The sequence below is a fragment of the Pelodiscus sinensis genome, chromosome 4 (genome assembly GCF_049634645.1).
Source record: "Pelodiscus sinensis isolate JC-2024 chromosome 4, ASM4963464v1, whole genome shotgun sequence".
Classification (NCBI taxonomy): domain Eukaryota; kingdom Metazoa; phylum Chordata; order Testudines; family Trionychidae; genus Pelodiscus; species Pelodiscus sinensis.
The window spans coordinates 15484160-15502784 of record NC_134714.1 but is presented as its reverse complement, the minus strand read 5'-3'; the positions used below and the strand labels follow the sequence as shown (position 1 = coordinate 15502784).

Genomic DNA, 18625 nt, shown 5'->3' with positions numbered 1-18625 from the left:
TGAAAGTAGCATACATTTTTATTACCAAGTCTCAGTAGCATACATTTTTATTACCAAGTGGTCCAGCTATACTTGAACCAAAACCTGAGCCAATCATTCCTGTTGAGAATCACTAAGGAGGAGATACATAATAGGACAGAACACATCTTATTGCCTCATAAATCCATAGTATGCCCACATCTTGAATACTGTGTGGAGATGTGGTTGCTTCATCTAAAAAAAAGATACATCAGAATTGGAAAAGTTTCAGAAAAGGGCAACACAATGATTGGCTGCCATATGAGAAGAATATGGAGTGGCTGCCATATGAGGAGAAAGAAAATAAGACTGGGACTTTTCACTTTGGGAAAGAGTTGACTAAGGGAAAATAGGACAGAGGTCTATAAAATCATGACTCGTGTGAAGAAAATACATCAGGAAAATGTATTTACTCCTCATAAGACCTAGAAGGTCACCAAATGAAATTAATAGCCAGCAGGTTTAAAACAAAATGAAATATTTCTTCACACAATGCACAGTCAACCTGTGGAATTCCATGCCAGAGGATGCTGTCATGTCATTAACAGAATTCAAAAAAGAACTAGATAAATTCATGGAAGACAGTCCATTAATGGCTATTAGCCAGGATGGGTAGGGATGGTGTTCCCTAAGTGGGTCCGTCAGGGCTGGGAATGGGGGAGAGGGGAAAGATCACTTGATTGCCTATTCAGTTCACTCCCTCTGGGGCACCTGGCATTGGCCACTTTTAGAAGACAGGACACCAGGCTAGATAGACCTTTGGTCTGTCCCAGTATGGCTGTTCTTATATGTCCTCTTTGCAGGCCTGGCTCATAGTGGTGCTGACTCCTGGCAACCCTCTAGACCAGTGGTCTCCAATCTATTTAAGCACGAGATCACTTTTTGAATTGAAGTGCAATCCAAGATCTACCTGAAACCCAAAAACCTTGGCCTTGCCTCTTCCGTGCGCCTTGCCCCGCCTCTCTCTGAGGCCCCACCCCTGCTCACTCCATCTTCCCTCCCTCCTTCATCCTTACTCACTGTCACCAGGCTGGGGCAGAGGGTTGGGCTGCAAGTTCTGGTCTTCGGTTAAGGGATTTGGAGTGCGAGAGGGGCTCTGATCTGAGCTTAGGGCAGGCAGTCGGGTTGCAGGAGGGGGTCTAGGCGCAGGTTCTGGAAGGGTGTTTGGATGCAGGGAGGCTCAGGACTAGGGCAGGGGCTGGAGGTATGGGAAGCGGTTCATGACTTGGGTAGGGGTTCAGGATGTGTACCTCAGCTGGGCTCTGCTCATCTCAGCTGGCTCTTGGGTGGTGGTGCAGTGGGGCTAAGGCAGGCTCACCCCTACCCCAGCCCTGCACCACACCCCAAAGCAGCTAACAAACCTGCTCTATCCCTAGTTCTGTTGTGCCCCTTCTCTGCTCTGTGGAGATAGGATACAAGGTGGGAGAAGGGGCACCTTGAAATCAGTGCCCTCCTCTCCTTCCCCTGCTCTGCCCAGCAAGCAGGAGGCTCTTGGGGGAACAGCTCCAAGGCAAAGGGCCGGAGTTGCGCAGCAGTGGGAAGAGGAGCAGCTGAAGTGCCGGCACTTGATAGCCACTAGGCCAAACCAGTCAGGATCACCTGTCAGAGGCTCCAAGATCTACCGTGGGTGACCACTGCTCTAGCCAGACCAACGGAGCCCACCTGTGGGGGGCGAACTCTGTGCCTTCCCTGGAGTTAGTTTGGGTCTCACACAGGATTTAACCAGGGTCATGGGGTGGCTAATGCGCAGGAGCCCCTAGCCAGGAGCCTTGGAAGTGCCACTCTGCACCTGCTGCATGGCGTTCGGCTTCAAAAGCCAGGGAAGCAAAGGGTAGGCTGTGTTCCCCGAGATCACTATTGCCATTAGTAATCTGCCAGGCAGGGGAGAAAGGTCCCTGTTTTTAGCTTTCTGAAAAGTCTTGTTTCAAGCATCAGACATCTTCCTGGACCAGTCCACACTGGCATCGGTGAAGTGTCGTTGGTGAGCCACCAATGCTTTCATAACCACAGAAAAGAGGCCCATTCGGTTGATGAGCTCTGTGGCAAAGTGGTCCGGTGCCAAAATAGGGATGTGTGTTTCAGTTATTGTTGCACTGCAGTTTAGGAGCCACAGTGCTGCAAAACCACCCACTGCCTCATACTCCAGGGTAGCAGAGGTGCAGTAAATGACTCTGCATGACAATGGCTCCTGTGGTGGATTTTCCATCTCCAAAATGACTTCACAATGACCAGTAGCAATCTAGCTTCATAAGTTTCCACAATTTGATCTTCATTCTCTTCTGCACAGTCAGTGCAGCTCTCAGTTCTGGTGGCAAGACAACTGGGGCGAGCCTGGCACACACATCCAGGAATACAGCCTCATACAATAAAAAGCGGACACTACTTGTCATCCCACGCCTGTATTATAGCACAATCCCACAATCAGGGCTCATTTCTTGGGCCCAGAATTCATGCTCCACCATCCAACCACCACCTTGAATGGATTCTTACTATGTCCCACAGCAATCTATCTTCCAAAAAAAATCACGCCCCCGCTGACTGAGTTACTTCTGCAGCTCTGCAAATTCTAGAGGATCATAGAATCATAGAATACTAGGACTGGGAGGGACCTCAAGAGGTCATCGAGTCCAGTCCCCTACCCCCATGGCAGAACCAGATACAGTCTAGACCATCCCTGATAGACATTTATCTAACCTACTCTTAAATATCTCCAGAGATGGAGATTCCACAACCTCCCTGGGCAATTTATTCCAGTGTTTGACTACCCTGACAGTTAGGAACTTTCTCCTAATGTCCAACCTAAACCTCCCTTGCTGCAGTTTAAGCCCACTGCTTCTTGTTCTATCCTCAGAGGCCAAGATGAACAAGTTTTTTCCCTCCTCCTTATGACACCCTTTTAGATATCTGAAAACTGCTATCATGTCCCCCCTCAATCTTCTCTTTTCTAAACTAAACAAACCCAATTCTTTCAGCCTTCCTTCATAGGTCATGTTCTCTAGACCTTTAATCATTCTTGTTGTTCTTCTCTGGACCCTCTCCAACTTCTCCACATCCTTCCCGAAATGCAGTGCCCAGAACTGGACACAGTACTCCAACTGAGACATAACCAGCGCAGAGTAGAGAGGAAGAATTACTTCTCGTGTCTTTCTCAAAACACACCTGTTAATGCATCCCAGAATCATGTTTGCTTTTTTTGCAACAGCATCACACTGCTGACTCATATTCAGCTTGTGGTCCACTATAACCCCTATATCCCTTTCTGCCGTACTCCTTCCTAGACAGTCACTTTCCATTCTGGATGTGTGAAAATACATCATAGAATCTAAGGGCTGGAAGAGACCTTAGATCATCAAGTCCAGCCCCCCACCCAAAGCAGCACCAATCCCAACTAAATCAACCCAGCCAGGGTTTTTTGACAAGCCGAGAATTAAAAACCTCTAGGGATGGAGATTTCACCCCCTCCCTAGGTAACCCATTCCAGTGCTTCACCAGCCTCCTAGTGAAATAGTTTTTCCTGATATCCAACCTAGACCTCCCCCACTGTAACTTGAGACCATTGCTCCTTGTTCTGCCATCCATCACTACTGAGAACAGCCTCTCTCCATTCTCTTTGGAACCTCCCTTCAGGAAGTTGAAGGCTGCTCTCAAATCCCCCTCACTCTTATCCTCTGCAGACTAAATAAGCCCAAAACCCTCAGGCCATTTATGCATCCTGTGCTTGCAATACTTATGACGGTAGCGCAGAGCTGTGCAGTCTCCCTGCTTCTCTCACTGGAGATAGTGGATAATAAAGAGGGCTCCACGTGGGTTCATGAGATTTTGAAAAATGTGGAAAAATTATAGGATAGAGATAACATTATGGAACAGAGATAGTTGCATGTTGGGAAGTTGACCCCTTGCTCCCACCCCTCTACAACTTGTTTTGGCCCCACCATGCATTGCCAAAACCTCCTAAGGGACTGGATGGTGGTATGTTGCACAACGGAATATCAACCCATGGTGCACCGCAAACACCCTTAGTGAGAATGTACAGTGCAATATATTAAGTGCAGTGGCTTAATGATGATGTAACTTGTGTCGACCAAAGTTTGTAGTGTAGACATGGCCAGAGCCTAAGGACTTCTTTGCCCAGCGAGTGAGTGTAGTGTGAGCCAGTGTGAAACTACAGCATAACGTGTTTCTGCGAGGTAACTTGCCACGTGGATACTGCTCCCACACACTCTGGGACTTTAACTGCACTGTAGATTACCACACTGGCTTTCTGTGCACCAACTTGCCATGTAGACGAACCCTGAGCTTTCCCTGTAACAACACAAGTTGGACCTACTGAACGTAGACTACTTTGCAGGTTGCAAGGCTACATGTGTTATGCGGACCATTTATTCTGCTTTAATCGGGTGACCTCAATATTCTTATGAAATCCTGTTTTACTACAGCCATGCAGTTTTAGGCCAGGGCTGGGCAAGATGCGGCCAGGTGGCCGACCCTGGCCAGCCTAACACTTTGATCCGCCCTGTGTACTGCATCTGGCTGCTTTCTGTTTACATCCTGCTGCCCATGCCACTGAATTTCAAGGTAGTGGCTCAGGCAGCAGGATCCTGTTTAAATGGCTCCAGGTTGCGGCACTATCCCAACAAGGGCTGTAGCTGCGAGTCTTTTAAATAGCTGTAGCAACCCATGGCGGCTGCCAGGCAACACGGTAGTAGAAGAGCCGTGAGCCCTTTGCTGTGTTTTTCATTCAAAGCCTCTGGCCTAGACAACTCTGGGAGAAGCTAGTCCCCAGCTCCGCCCCTTCTGCCCCAAGCTCCGCCCCTTCTGGGGTGGAGCTGGCCCTTGACCACGTACCAAAATTAATTAAGTGCCCCCCCCATGAAATTTATTGCCCACCCCTTTTAGGCTGTTATTTGAGAATTTCATCTAGGCTGTACAGGGGAGGGGAAATATCTTCAATCTCTAAGAGGTGGATCTCTAAAGCCTACCACGTTTGGAAGGGACAGCACCAAATTTAGGAAAAAAGCGCTATTCCAAAGTGTCCCTTACTCCTCGTAGAAGGAGCTTTACAGGAATGTTGGAATAGCGAGCCCAAAATAACAGGCTTGCTGTGAAGATGTGGGATAGCTATTTTGTGATAATCTGGTATCCCGAAATAGCGTTGCAGTGTAGACATAGCCTCTCACTCCTTGTAGGCGATCCTTGCAGAATATTGCTTCACTGCATACAGGGTTTGAATTCGTAGGGTATGTGTTCTTGGCAAGCTGTCCTCCATGCAGCCTAAACACACTGTTTCCTCTGTATTTTAGCCCTTGCACACGTGTGAGTGTGTGTACATATGTAAAGCATTTCATGTTAAGAGGTCAGCTGCTAATTGACAAATGGGAAGAATGCTACTGATGTTTTGGAATCTAAGGTACGTTTCCACAATTGGAAACACGGCAGAACACAGAGGGTATGTCTACACTACCCCCCTAGTTCGAACTAGGGGGTGTAACGTAGTCATACGGAGTTGCAAATGAAGCCCGTGGAACGAGGTGTACAGCTAGTTCGGATTAGGAAGCCTAATCCGAACTAGCTAGTCCGTACCGCGTGTAGCCGCGCGGCACGGAGTCCGAACTATGCAAATGAAGCCCGGGAAATTCAAATCCTGGGTTTCATTTGCAACTCCGTATGACTACATTACCCCCCCCTAGTTCGAACTAGGGGGGTAGTGTAGACATACCCAGAGAGAGTAGTCAAATTAGACTTTTGTCTGTGTAGTCCCCCTGCTTTCTTCCTTTCCTGTCAGCCAATAAAGAAGAGCACAGAACCAGCTAACAGCTTCTCCAGAGCTTGCAGAAATTCATTTGCATAACTTAAAAAAGAACAGATGTCCGAATGTAATTTTTCCATGGGAATTGTGTTTTCACATGCTTCCTAGTTTGCATCAAACCATGCTTCAGCTGTGATACACCTGACAATGCCTTTGTGAACTGCACAAGCCAAGTAGATACGTACAATAAAAATGCTAAGTCCATTCTGTGTGGCTGCTGCCATATGGCAAATATGAGCTTGTCACCAAGAGCCAAGAGAATCACTCCAAGGTCTAAACTGAGAACTCACCTAATTTGCCCATCTGTCTTAGGTTGTTTATTGGTTTAAGGTGAAGTAAGCTGTTTACTGGAAATGTTCTGTATTTATTAGATTGGTTTCTGACTGTGTTTTGCTGTCATTTTAATTCTGTATAGATATATACTACATGCAAAAAACGATGTTAAAAATAAAGGTTGCAAAGTCAAACACTCAAAAGTTAGGAAATAACAGAAATAAGGTTCCCTGTGCAACCTTAATGTGCCCTCCTTGTGCATACAGTTTATGAGACAATTTTTAATTATATGATCATATATTATTTTTTCCACAGGACCCAGGCTTCCTTCAAGGGCACAGGATGGATCTTTTAACAAAGTTTTGTGGGGGTCATTTCCTAATTAAAAAAAAATAATTAAAAACAACCCAGAAATTCCACTATTTGACATCAACAGAGTTGCAACCTTTATATCACAGCACAGACCTCTGCCACTTGAGATAACTGATAGCAGTAGTAAGTCGTCATCTTTGATGTGGACCAGCACTAGTGGGGGATGAGACACATGCTTTACCAGTGGGTTTCACAGATATTTGCTGATAGAATGGTGTGACACCCAGGCTCTAGAAGGGAGTGTATTCTACTGAGCATTCCCCACAAGGGTGACCCATTCTGCCCAAATCCTATCCTTTTCCCACCTAGCACTTTTTCCCAGTCTCCTCACATAGCCAATCCCAGTACCCAGTCTTCTTATCCCAGTTCCAGGCCTTTACCCAATAAGTCCTAGTCTCACCCATCTATATGCCTCCACATCCATTTCCACCCCCTCATCTCCTTGTACTTGTGTCCCTCTCAGCTCCATATTTGATCTGCTTCTTCCCCATTCTAATCTCTATGCCCTTCCCGTATGTACCCCATTTCCATTGGCTCCCAGTCCCAGTTAACCTCCTGGAATTCCTCGTGCAGTTTCACTTCCACTCCCCGGGCTCCTTGTTCCAGTCTCTGCTCAGTCTGTCCCAGTTCCCCCAAGAGTTCAGCTGCTTGTCAGATGTCTTTCCAATCCCCTCACCTCCCTCCATAACCATTTTCAGTCTCCCCCTTCCCAGCTCCTCATTCAATTTCAGCTCCCTCCAATTTCATCCCCAATTCCTGCTTCTCTCCCACTCCAATTCCCAGTTTCCCCACCCCCCCAGTCAGCCTTTTGTTCTGGTCTCTCCCATCTAGGCTCCTGTTTCCACTGAAATTAAGGGTGCTATGCCAGGTGGCCCCAAAGAAAGACCTAGCTCTAGAGAGCTGCTGTGTCGGATTGTTATAAAGTTACATATGTGCTTTACAATTTTATTTTTAACTTGTAAAATAATATACACAAGACATTTCTCAGTTTTTTTTAAAGTAACTGCTCAATTAAATTTTTGTTTTTCCTCTCTTGTATTGGAGTCTGCCTCTGAATTTGTCTCGAAGAAGTTAAATCATCTGGGTGGCAGTAGTTGTTCCTATGTTAATTAAGAGATTTTAAGGCTAGAAGAGCATAATAGGGATGTTACATTTAAATTAATTGGCTAATCGAATAATCAATGCAATTTGCAATGCAATAATCAATGCAATTTGGCCCCCCCTCAGCGCAAGGTGGGGGCAAAGAGCCCTTGGGAAGGAGAGAAAGGGCCGGGCTGGCGGGGCAGGAGGGGAGAAGAGGTCCTGGTTGGCAGAGAGGGAGGAGGGAAGAGGGAAAAGGGGCCTGGGTTGGTGCAGTTGAAGCCTGGCCGTCCCTGGTGGCTGGGGTGAGAGCCACGGTTGCCTGCCTCCCATGATGGGAGGCAACTAGGGAACAGCCCTCTAGTATCTAATTAAAATTGAAAAATACAGTGTGAATGTGGGTTATATTTTCACAAGAGAAGTGCTACATTTCAGAAAAAATGCACACTAACCCCCATATCCTGTATCTTCTTTCCACTCCAGCTGCCACTGGATTCTAGCTATAAGTGATCTGCAGAGAATTCCCCTGACATAGGATAAGTCTCCCTGGGTATAAAGCAGGCCCTTGCATTAGCCATCCCCATGTACAGTGTGTGTTAGGCGAGGGAGGGGGAATGCAGAGTTCTGTTCCAATAATGACAATCCTGCACTAGCATAAAGTCCCACGGGACTGTATAGTCTTTAGGCAGCTCTGTCTTACATCACAGCCTAGACAGGCTCCAAACAACCCCAGAATACAGGAAACTCAAGTCATCTTTGCTGACCCCTCTGCTGTGTTCCTGAACTCAGTGGATGAACTGAGGAGCTATGGGGGAAGAGGGACATGAAGGGTCATGTGCACCCTCACACCATGCTCCGGAGAAGCAAGGGGCCAGCCAGCAGCACTTACTGCCCACAGGAGGGATCCACCCTTCCCCCAACATTCCACAGCAGGGGCAGAGGAAGAGGAGCAAAGAGGTCTCACTGATTTGCTCTCTGGGGAGGGGATGGGACCGCCCTGTGTGCTCCAGTGGGAAGTGGAGTGATGCAGCAGCCAGGGGAGCCAAGCAGCTGGAGCTGCCTGCCTCTGCTTACCCTCTGCTGTTGGTAAGTGCAGGTGGGGAAGAGGAGGGGTGGACCCCTGCTGCTGGCACCTCTAGTCCACCACTTGGTTGGGCGGGGTTGTCCTGGCTCCTCCCTGGGTGGAGGTGTGTGAGTCACATGGCTGGTGGCTCCCCCTGCCTCCGATCAGTCACTTCTGTGAGGAACTCAGAATTGAGACTAGGGTATTAACGATTGGCCCAAGCACACTTACGATAGGAACATACAAGGTCAAACCTGTGGTCTATCTAGTTCAATATCCGTTCCCCAACACAGTGGCCATTGTTCAGAGAGAAGTGCAAAAATCCCTGTGCGACGGACAGTTAGGAAGGGGAAGTTCTTTCCAGTTGCAGCCAGAGGTTGGTTTATGGCACAGATTTCATGAGTATTTTGTTAGGTACAGTTGTTAAGAAAATAACTTTTCCTTTGCTTTTAAATTTACAATACTTTTCAGTTTTTAAACTAAAAAAATCCCAGCACCTTATGGCAAATCTATAACGGGCAGAGAAAAAGTGCAGTTATAATACTTCTATATTATAAATACAATGCAGATCCACCAACAGAAGTGAACCACAAGTTAGAAATCTCTTTCATGAAGAACTGGAATGCCTTGCTCTTCTATAGCACTTTTCATCAGCAGATCTCAAAGCGTTTTACAAAGGAGATCAGTATCGATGCTCATTTGACAGATGGCAAACTGAGGCACAGACTTGAAACCCAGTGGCAGTAATAGAACCCTTGTCTATGGAGTCTCAACACAGTATACTATTAAGAGCAGACTGAGCAGCAGACAATGCTGTTGCGTTAGTCTCAAGCGTTAAAATCCTTTGTTACGACTCAAGGTAATTACAGTTGAGTTATGGTGATGGCTGAACCCACTTAACTCCAACCCACATATTAAGGGGTGAGAGTCTTTTTTAAGGACCAAAGAAAACAGGGACAGGGAGAAACTCTAGAAAAGTTTACTTCAGGCAGAAAGCTTAGGCTAATGTCAATGTTGTGTCCATATTATTGTTTTTGAGTTACCAATAAACCCAAATCTCAGGAAGGAAATGAGTCTGGACACTTTCTCAGGATGTGTGTATGGTGTAAGATATAGGATAAAGACTCAATTTAACAGTTTACAGTCAGTCCCCGAGTTACGCAGTTACAAACGGGGTTTGCTGCCCGTCTCCCTGGTCTGCTGGAGACCAGCAGACCAGGGACATGGGAAGCAAAGCCTCTGAGGACGCCGGCAGCGGAACAGCCGCGGCGCGTCTGGGCTGTCCGCTGCCCGTGTGCTCCGTGGCTTTGCTCCACATCTCCCCAGACCAGGGAGACGGGGAGCAAAGCCGGGGAGCACGCAGGCAGCGGACAGCCCAGACGCGCCACGGCTGTCCCGCTGCCGGCGTGCTCCACGGCTTTGCTCCGCTTTGCTCCCCGTCTCCCTGGTCTGCTGGTTAGCAGACCAGGGAGACGCGGAGCAAAGCCGCGGAGGACCCGGGCGGTGGGACCGCGGTGCATCTCGGTCCCCCGCCCGCGTCTCCCTGGTCTGCTGGGGAGGAGGGGGGGGGGGCGCATCTAGTACGCCCCTCCCCCCCCAGGAGTCCAGGCTTTTCTCCGGACGCCTGTGGTAGAGCAGCTGGGGCGCTGCCGGTTGGTCCCGCAGTGCCGCTCTGGGCGCTACTGGACCAACCCGGCAGCACCCCAGCTGCTCTGCCCCAGGCGTCCTGATTCAGCCGCTGCTGGTCAGTTTCAGCAGCGGCTGAATCAGGATGCCTGGGGCAGAGCAGCTGGGGTGCTGGTGGATTGGTCCAGTAGCGCCGAGGAGCGGCGCTACTGGAGCAACCCAGCAGCACCCCAGCTGCTCTGCCCCAGGCGTCCCCAAGTCAGCCGCTGCTGAAACTGACCAGCGCTGATTACAGGAAGCCCGAGGCAGAGTTGCTCTGCCCCGGGCTTCCTGGAATCAGCCGCTGATCAGTTTCAGCAGCAGCTGACTTGGGGACGCCTGGGGTTCTTAAGTTGAATCTGTATGTAAGTCGGAACTGGTGTCCAGATTCAGCCTGTTGAAACTGATCAGAGGCTGATTCCAGGAAGCCTGGGGCAGAGCAACTCTGCCTCGGGCTTCCTGTAGTCAGCCGCTGGTCAGTTTCAGCAGCGGCTGAATCTGGACGCCAGTTCCGACTTACATACAGATTCAACTTAAGAACAAACCTACAGTCCCTATCTTGTACATAACCCGGGGACTGCCTGTATAATTAAATTGGATTATCTCAATTATTGGACAAGGTGGTCACTATTTTCTTAGCTCTTTCAGTAAAATAAACCATTTAATCCAATAAGAAGAGGTCACAGATGGGGCTATCCAGATTTTGTTGATTTGTCATGGCAAAGCTTTTCCCAATTTATTGGTCTGCGGTAAATGCTGCATTTCAAAAATAATGCACAGGCTTTACATAATGGGCAGCCTAAAATACTGGGATTAAATTCCTATTTATTAGATGTTACAAAAATGTTAAGAGCAGAAGGGACTGTGCATCTAGTCTGACTGTCTGCATAAATCAAGCCATAAAATTTCACCCAGTGAAGCCCATGTATTCCAGTAACTTACACATGGACTAGAGTCTATCTCTTGGAAAGGCATCCAGTCTTAATTTAGATTCCCAGTGAAAGGGAATCTACCACATTGCTTCGCAGCCAATAGGGTATTATTTTAAAAATGAAGTTCAGGACAATGTAAAATCAGCGAAGTAAAATCCCTTTGATTCTACCTTAATCCCTCAGGTTTAAAAAGAAAATTTTCCCGCACTAGGTGCTGTATACATGGAGTAATGTGTGGTTTCAAAATACACCAGAAAACAATTGAATCTAAATAAGAAAATACGAATTAATTCTAATTTTTAAGCCAATTTTGAAATCCCACTTAATATAGCTTAAAATCAGGTCAGTGTGTTTCGTATTTAGTTGGGAATTCCATGTAGACATATACACAAGCATTTTATTTCAAAATGTAAGGCCAATTCCTTGGTTCCTTCAAAGGCAAGTATTGAAATTTAAGTTCTTACCGTCCTCCAATGACATCAAAGAGATGCTGCCACCGATTGTTAATTTTATTGAGTTTGTCATCTATTTCTGCCACTCTGCTCTTGTTGCTAGATTTGATGAGCTGATCACCCATTTGCTTCAAATGAAGTTTATTTTCACTGAAAAGGTTTATTTCTTCCATACAGTCCTGGAAGAAAAATCACATCCGAAAATTATTTACAACCAACACTGAAAATCAATTTCTTGTTGAAATAATGTTTCTGGGATTCTGTGTTGTGTGGGTGGGCAGGCTTGAACTGGGATGAACAAGATTGCTATAGAAACACAGGGGAGTATATCCTCAGTGTTTTTATATATTTGTTATTACTTAATCAAGTCCAATACCACAGAAGGAAATCAATTTAGTTTCCCAGCTTGATCTATGGGTTTTGACTGGGGTTTTTTGGGTCATAGTGACCTCATATGTACTTAGTTCCAAAACCAGTACCCTCCTCCATATTCTGGGATCATCCCACATTCACCTTCAAACGCCCCTTTCACAACAGTTGCACTGGTGAGATCAGAGGGAGCAACACATCACCTACAACAGATACTCCAAGAGGAGGAGTCTGTAGTCTCACACCCTACAAATATCAAGCAGAGGACCCATATGTTGCATCCTCCCCCCGGCATAAGGAGGACGAGTCCTATGTGCAATGCAATATGCTGCTGCAGTGCAATTAGGGGGACGGTCTGTTTTGCTTTTGCCTCAGACCGATCAGCAGTAGGGATACAGACAGTGTGGAATCAATGGAAATTAGGCTCTAAATACCTTTGTCAATTAAGGCCTAAATACTTAAATTTCTAGGTTTTAGCCTGTAAATGCTGTTCAACATTCCTATTTTAGTGTGGGTTTGTCTGCAACAAATTCTTACAAAGCACGAAAAGCTGCTTTCCTGTTTACCTTTTGTAATTTCTCTAGCACATCTTCAATACTAACATCCGCGGGCTGTAACACTTTGCTTTCCATCTGTACCAGCCATGCACATAGCTCTTTATTCTTTTCATTGAACACACTCCACACATTGAGTCTGTCCTCTATCTCCTGCTTACGCAGAGACACCTATGGATAAGGATACATAACAGCTGTCAAGAGCTCTATCAGCAGGAGGCCAAAGATTACAAATACAATCAAAAGCATGCATGACTTAGATTTAATAATAAGATTATTGCAGCAGAATTCATCATCAAGACACGATGCTAAATGAATTAGTTCCAATTTTCAAGAGCATTTATTAATATTCTCCAGTTTTTCCTTTAAAGATGGCAACCAGAATGCTGTAGCACAAGTGTGGAATATCAGATACTCTCCATTAAAAAAAGCTATTAAATTAGCTGGTGGCTTTATAAATGATGACATTTGTAACAATTCATGCGTCATACAGTGGAAATCTGGCAAAGCCAAAGAATCAAGAAATATAAAATATGTATTTCTACACACGTCTATAAAATAGCTATATTCTACACACACCCCACTTTCTGAGATACATCCCTGTAGTAGGTTCCCATATTTCTACAATTTGATAATCTAATCTTTACTTTTGATCATCGCATTGGCATTCTTCTGATTTTCCTCTCCTATAAATAGCTCTTGGATCCTTCGCCTAATATGTTATACCTTGGTTGAAATTTGGGAATAGCAATAAGAGAACATAAAAAGATCGCTCCTGTCACATGAAATACATTATAGAACCTCACACTAGTCTGCTTTTGTTCTTTCAGAAACAAAAAACAGGACTATGTAGCACTAACACGGCTACATCTCTATTACATTTGTTCTTTCAGTTCTGAGAAATTTGTTTCCATATGTTCCTCACGCACAACAAAGTACGTGGGGAGGGAAATGTATTCCTACATCTGCATTGCCTCATCCTTCACATTACAGCATTACATAACCTATGCAAAAGAGAGAGAGGGGGCTACAAGTGTTACAAAAGGGGCAGAGGAATGGCCTCCAAAACTCACATTAAGAAGAAATCTACTAGAGAACTTGGGAGACCCTGAGGATTTCAATCTGAAGGCTCTTCCATATTCATGGTATGTCTGCTCACCCTTCAATCCCTGCACCAGAAGCATGGGGATCACATGATGGCATTAGCTAGCCTCTGCCACCTGAACTGTCTTCCCATGGATGAGGTAAACTAACTCCATGTCTGGGGTCAAGAAGTGGAGGACAACGCTGACTGAATCAGTATTAGCGCCTATAAGTGTTTCTGATTTCAATTCTGCCTGATTAAGAGAGACACATTTTGCATAGAATCACTGTTCCCTGCCCTCCCCCACAAAAAAAAAATCTTCCTACTAGAACTTCAGGCAAAAATTCTCCTTGGGAATTTTCAGTGAAGGGGGGATGCTATGAACTAGCTGCGTTTTCTTTCTGTAGTTACACTCTTTTCACCTTTCTGTAGTTTTTGCTATCAGGTGGAACATAGCTGCAGATACCATACATGTATGTTGTAATAGACAGCACCTTATTGGTATGAATTGTTAGATCTTTGATCTACATATATCTTACAATGGCAGCGATGCAAACACTAATCCTCTTGAATGCATCTGTTCATTAACTATGTGTTTATTTATCTCCCTACCCTTACTAGCATGAGCATCTGCCCCCCTCACTCTGTGATGTTCATAACAGCTGCTGGGTTGGACCTCTCCATTTAAATATCAATTGTTTTCAAACAATATGTATCTTCCACTCCCTGTATTTTTCACTTTCTTGCTCCGACTCCTCTCTAAAAACACATACAAAATAGAGTACTGTATGTCCGAACTTGAATTACAAAGGCCGAAAGTTCACAGCTGGGGCTAATCTGCACTTAGGCACACAGGCTTGATTGTCAGAGCCATTGGGCACTCACAATCCGAATGGTGGGTTCTCAGCACCCTGTAAAATCAGGCCTCTGATTGAGATGTCTAAGTGCAGCTATACAGAAGGTGCCCAATTAAGGCATCCACGTTTGAAAATACTGGAGTGCCTACATGTTTTCAAGTCTGGCATTCTCAGTTTTGAGAATCTGCAATAGTAAGGGAAAAATTGATCACCTTTCATTGGGTTAGCCATTCAGGCCATATCTCTACTGCATCGTTAAGCTGATCGAGGTCATGTCAATACACAGCCACCACAGCAATGACTGTGTTTGTTTCACCACACTCCTACTGCCAGTGGAACAGATCCTCCTCAGGAGTGCTAGCACTGACTTAAGTGGGCATGGACAGTCCAGGCAGTTGACTCCGGGAAGAGCCCTGCTGCTGGGTGGTGAACATCCAGCTGGCTCAGTGCAGCACCCTTCTGTCAACACCCGGCCGTGGGAATTGGCATGGAGCTGACAGCCTGGGCTGTCCACATGCAGTTGGTGGGCGATGTAAATAACCTGCTTTCCACACAGACACGGTGGCGCCCCAACTAAATCGGCCCAAACCAGTGTTGGGCAACATGTGGCCCATCAGGGTTCTATCTATGGCTCATAAGATATTTTCTTTACCATGCCCACATGCAGGGTTGCCAGATTCTACAGGTTTTTGTCCGTGTATGTTTTTTGCTACTGGCTTTACAAAACTGACATGCACTTAAAGCAAGGGCATGTGAAGTGGGGTGCGTACTGATTGCACACAACATTGTGAAAGCCATGCGCTGCCTCTGCATCCCATCGAAGCGCTGCTACAGTTCAATCGGCACCCTCTGCAAATTCTAGGCACATAAGCACAGTGAGCAAAACTACCCTATCCTCGGAGACTGTCTTGTTAACAACAATCTGGTGGCCCACTGACATGAAAGAGGGCCACTCATCTGGCCCATTCATTAGCCTAGGTTGCCCATTGCTAGCCTAAACACTATTCTCTGGTAGAGGGGGAATTATGAAGCTCAGAGTACTGTAGAATTTACATTAACTAGAACAAGTCTGTAGTATGGACAACTAGGCTACGTCTACACTGGCCCCTTTTCCGGAAGGGGCATGTAAATTTCACCAGTCGTCGTAGGGAAATCCGCGGGGGATTTAAATATCCCCCGCGGCATTTAAATAAAAATGTCCGCCGCTTTTTTCCGGCTTTTAAAAAAGCCGGAAAAGAGCGTCTACACTGGCCCCGATCCTCCGGAAAAAGTGCCCTTTTCCGGAGGGTCTTATTCCTACTTCAAAGAAAGGGCACTTTTTCCGGAGGATCGGGGCCAGTGTAGACGCTCTTTTCCGGCTTTTTTAAAAGCCGGAAAAAAGCGGCGGACATTTTTATTTAAATGCCGCGGGGGATATTTAAATCCCCCGCGGATTTCCCTACGACGACTGGTGAAATTTACATGCCCCTTCCGGAAAAGGGGCCAGTGTAGACGTAGCCCTAGAGAGTCAGATTGACATTGACCAAACTCTTGAACTGGCTTCAGTTTAAGGCAAAATATTCACGGTATCTCTTGGGTCTGTGCAAAGAAAAAACCATGTTATTTCACCACATCAAACTTATTATGAAGGGCCTGACTATGCAATCCTTATTTCACCAAAAATTGAGATCCCTTTGCCTGGGTAAAGTTTGGGCCCTAAATACTATTAGAACGTCATTTCGCCTTTTTTTTTTAATCTTAAAAAAAAAAAAAAGCAGTATAATTTTATGGCTATAAAGGGTTCCATTTTGTTGCTGTCCTAGAACTATCTACCAAAGTATCTTCTTAAGTCAAGAATCTTAAAATGAAACATTTTGTTTCTTTAACCTTTACCTTTCTCTATTAATGTATATGTGAAATTATGCATATAACACACAAAATACCCATCATTTTATACTAATCTGTATATTCAGTGAGCCAAATTCATCCCTGATCTAACTCCATTACCTCTAGGAAATAATTTGGTTCAGTAAATTTAAATGTCGTGCTAATTAAATCTACTATAGCAGTAGGTCACAAAAGACAGTAAATGTTGAACAGTAAACTGTAGAAAGTTTTGGGAAAACAATACATTAAAGAAACGGCTAGTCCATTTTTAATATATGTTTTGGTCCTCTTTACTAAACATATCTAAAGGCTAATTTCAATCTCAATTTCACTTATTAGCTTTCTTGGAGCTGTATTTTACATCAGTTTATGAACATGCCATCACTTGCAAATTCAAAAGACAAAGTAGGTGGCAGAAACAACAAAACAATCTCTCCCCGCTCCCCCCCCGCTTTTTCCCCTCCTTCATTTTCAGGCCATTCCTCTGTTCAACCTTAGCACTCTAGTTTGTGCGTTAGAACAAAGCCAATTAATTCTCCCAACAGTTGCATTTCTTTCAGACACTCCAGTTGCTAACAGTTTGCAAAAGTGGAGTACTTTGTGTTACAGAAACAAAGAGAGCAGAGCCCAGACTAACTTTTTACTTCTCTATTGTTCAGCCATGCTAAAAAGAAACTGCATCTGCAAATAATGCCACAAAAGAGACTCTACCATTAAAGTTATCCCACATGTTAACTAAAGCTGTTCCTTTCTGCTCTGTTTAGGCCCTGCAAGACCTAAATGAGTCCACATAAAACCAAGGATATGAACAGTATACTCCACAGCTAATTGACTTACTCGTAAGCAGAGTTCTTCCCATTGTCTGTGCAAATGCTCTACTTGCTCCTTCAGCAGCATCACATCTTCTGCAAGGATATAATGAGCCAAGTCTGCCTTCATATTATCAAGTTCTTTCACGTTTTGATTCCAGCCTGCAAGTGACTTCTCCAGTTCCTGCATTTAAACACAAGGAAAACAATCCTTTAGACTAAGCTCCTGTGTTTTTTCAAAACCTGTTGGTTAATCCTCTGATTGGCCTGTGGGGGAGGGGAAAACAGAAAAAGAGGAGGGGAAAGGCACACATAGGCAGCCAAAAGGGTAATGCTGTGAAAGCCTACATTAGGAGCCTGTGTTTAGGTCAGCCTCCCTTTCCTTTTCCTTACATCTCTGCGCCCTGTTTGGAGGAGGGTGGAAAGAAAAATGGTTAGTTGAAAAGATTAATGTCTCTTTAGCGTTATTAAAGGATTCCTTCCAGTGCTAGTCTTTCTGGGCCTGATTGACAGTCCATTAAAGTCAATGGCACAGCTCCTGTTGACTTATTTAGTGCAGAAACAAGCTTCCTATTACTCTATAAAATACTAAAATGTTCTCTACTAGATATGAATAGCCAATATCTTCTGATGCACTGCTTGGTAGGGTGGCCAACTATCTAACTGCACAAACCAAAACCCCTTGTTCCACCCTCCCACCCCCAAACCCTGCCTCTTCTGTGAGGCCCCACCCCACTCACTTCATTTCCCCCTCCCTCACTCATTTTCACGGGGCTGAGGCAGAGGCTTAGGGTGCAGGAGGGGATGAGGGATCTGGCAGAGGGTGTGGGCTCTGGGGTAGGTGCAGAAATGAGGAGCTCAGAGTGTAAGAGAGTCTCATCGCTGGAGCCAAGAGGTTCAGAGTGTGGGAGGGGGTGCTGACTACAGCAGCAGGCGTGGGTTCTGGATGAAGGGTTTAGTGTGCAGGAGGGGGGGCTCTAGGAGGGAGTTGGAGTATGGGAAGGGGTTTGGAGTGAAGGCTTCAGCCAGGTGGTGCTTACTGCAGGTGGCTTCCAGTCAGTGGTGCAGGGGGGCTAAGGCAGGCTTCCTGCCTGCCCTGTTTCTGAGCAGATCCTGGAAGCAGCAACGTGTCTGGCTCTTAGGGCACGTCTACACTGTAACACTCTTTCGAAATAACTAGCACTATTCCAGAATAACTTAGGCCACATCTACACAGCAGACAGTTATATTGAAATAATGTCAAAATACTGTCAAGCGGGAGGACTTCTTACTCTGACTCCTGTAACCCTCATTGTACAAGGAATGAGGCAAGTCAGAGGAAGAGTGCTCTGTTTTGAAATAAGGGCTGTGTAGATGCGCCTTATTTCAAAATAAGCTACTCTGAAATAAGATACACAATAGATATAGCTCAATTTGTGTAACTTA

General features: G+C 45.6%; 1 protein-coding gene across 6 annotated transcripts in view; it reads right to left on the bottom strand.

The window, feature by feature from the left end:
* The window catches only part of SYNE2 (spectrin repeat containing nuclear envelope protein 2), a 300187-nt gene that overhangs the window by 44111 nt on the left and 237451 nt on the right, over positions 1-18625 (bottom strand). For all 6 annotated transcript variants that reach the window (XM_075926397.1, XM_075926393.1, XM_075926394.1 and 3 more), the window contains 3 exons: positions 17229-17384; positions 12597-12755; positions 11674-11840 (listed from right to left, as the gene is read on the bottom strand). In XM_075926397.1, coding sequence (XP_075782512.1) covers positions 11674-11840; positions 12597-12755; positions 17229-17384 — 482 coding nt within the window. The remainder of the gene's footprint in view (positions 1-11673; positions 11841-12596; positions 12756-17228; positions 17385-18625) is intronic.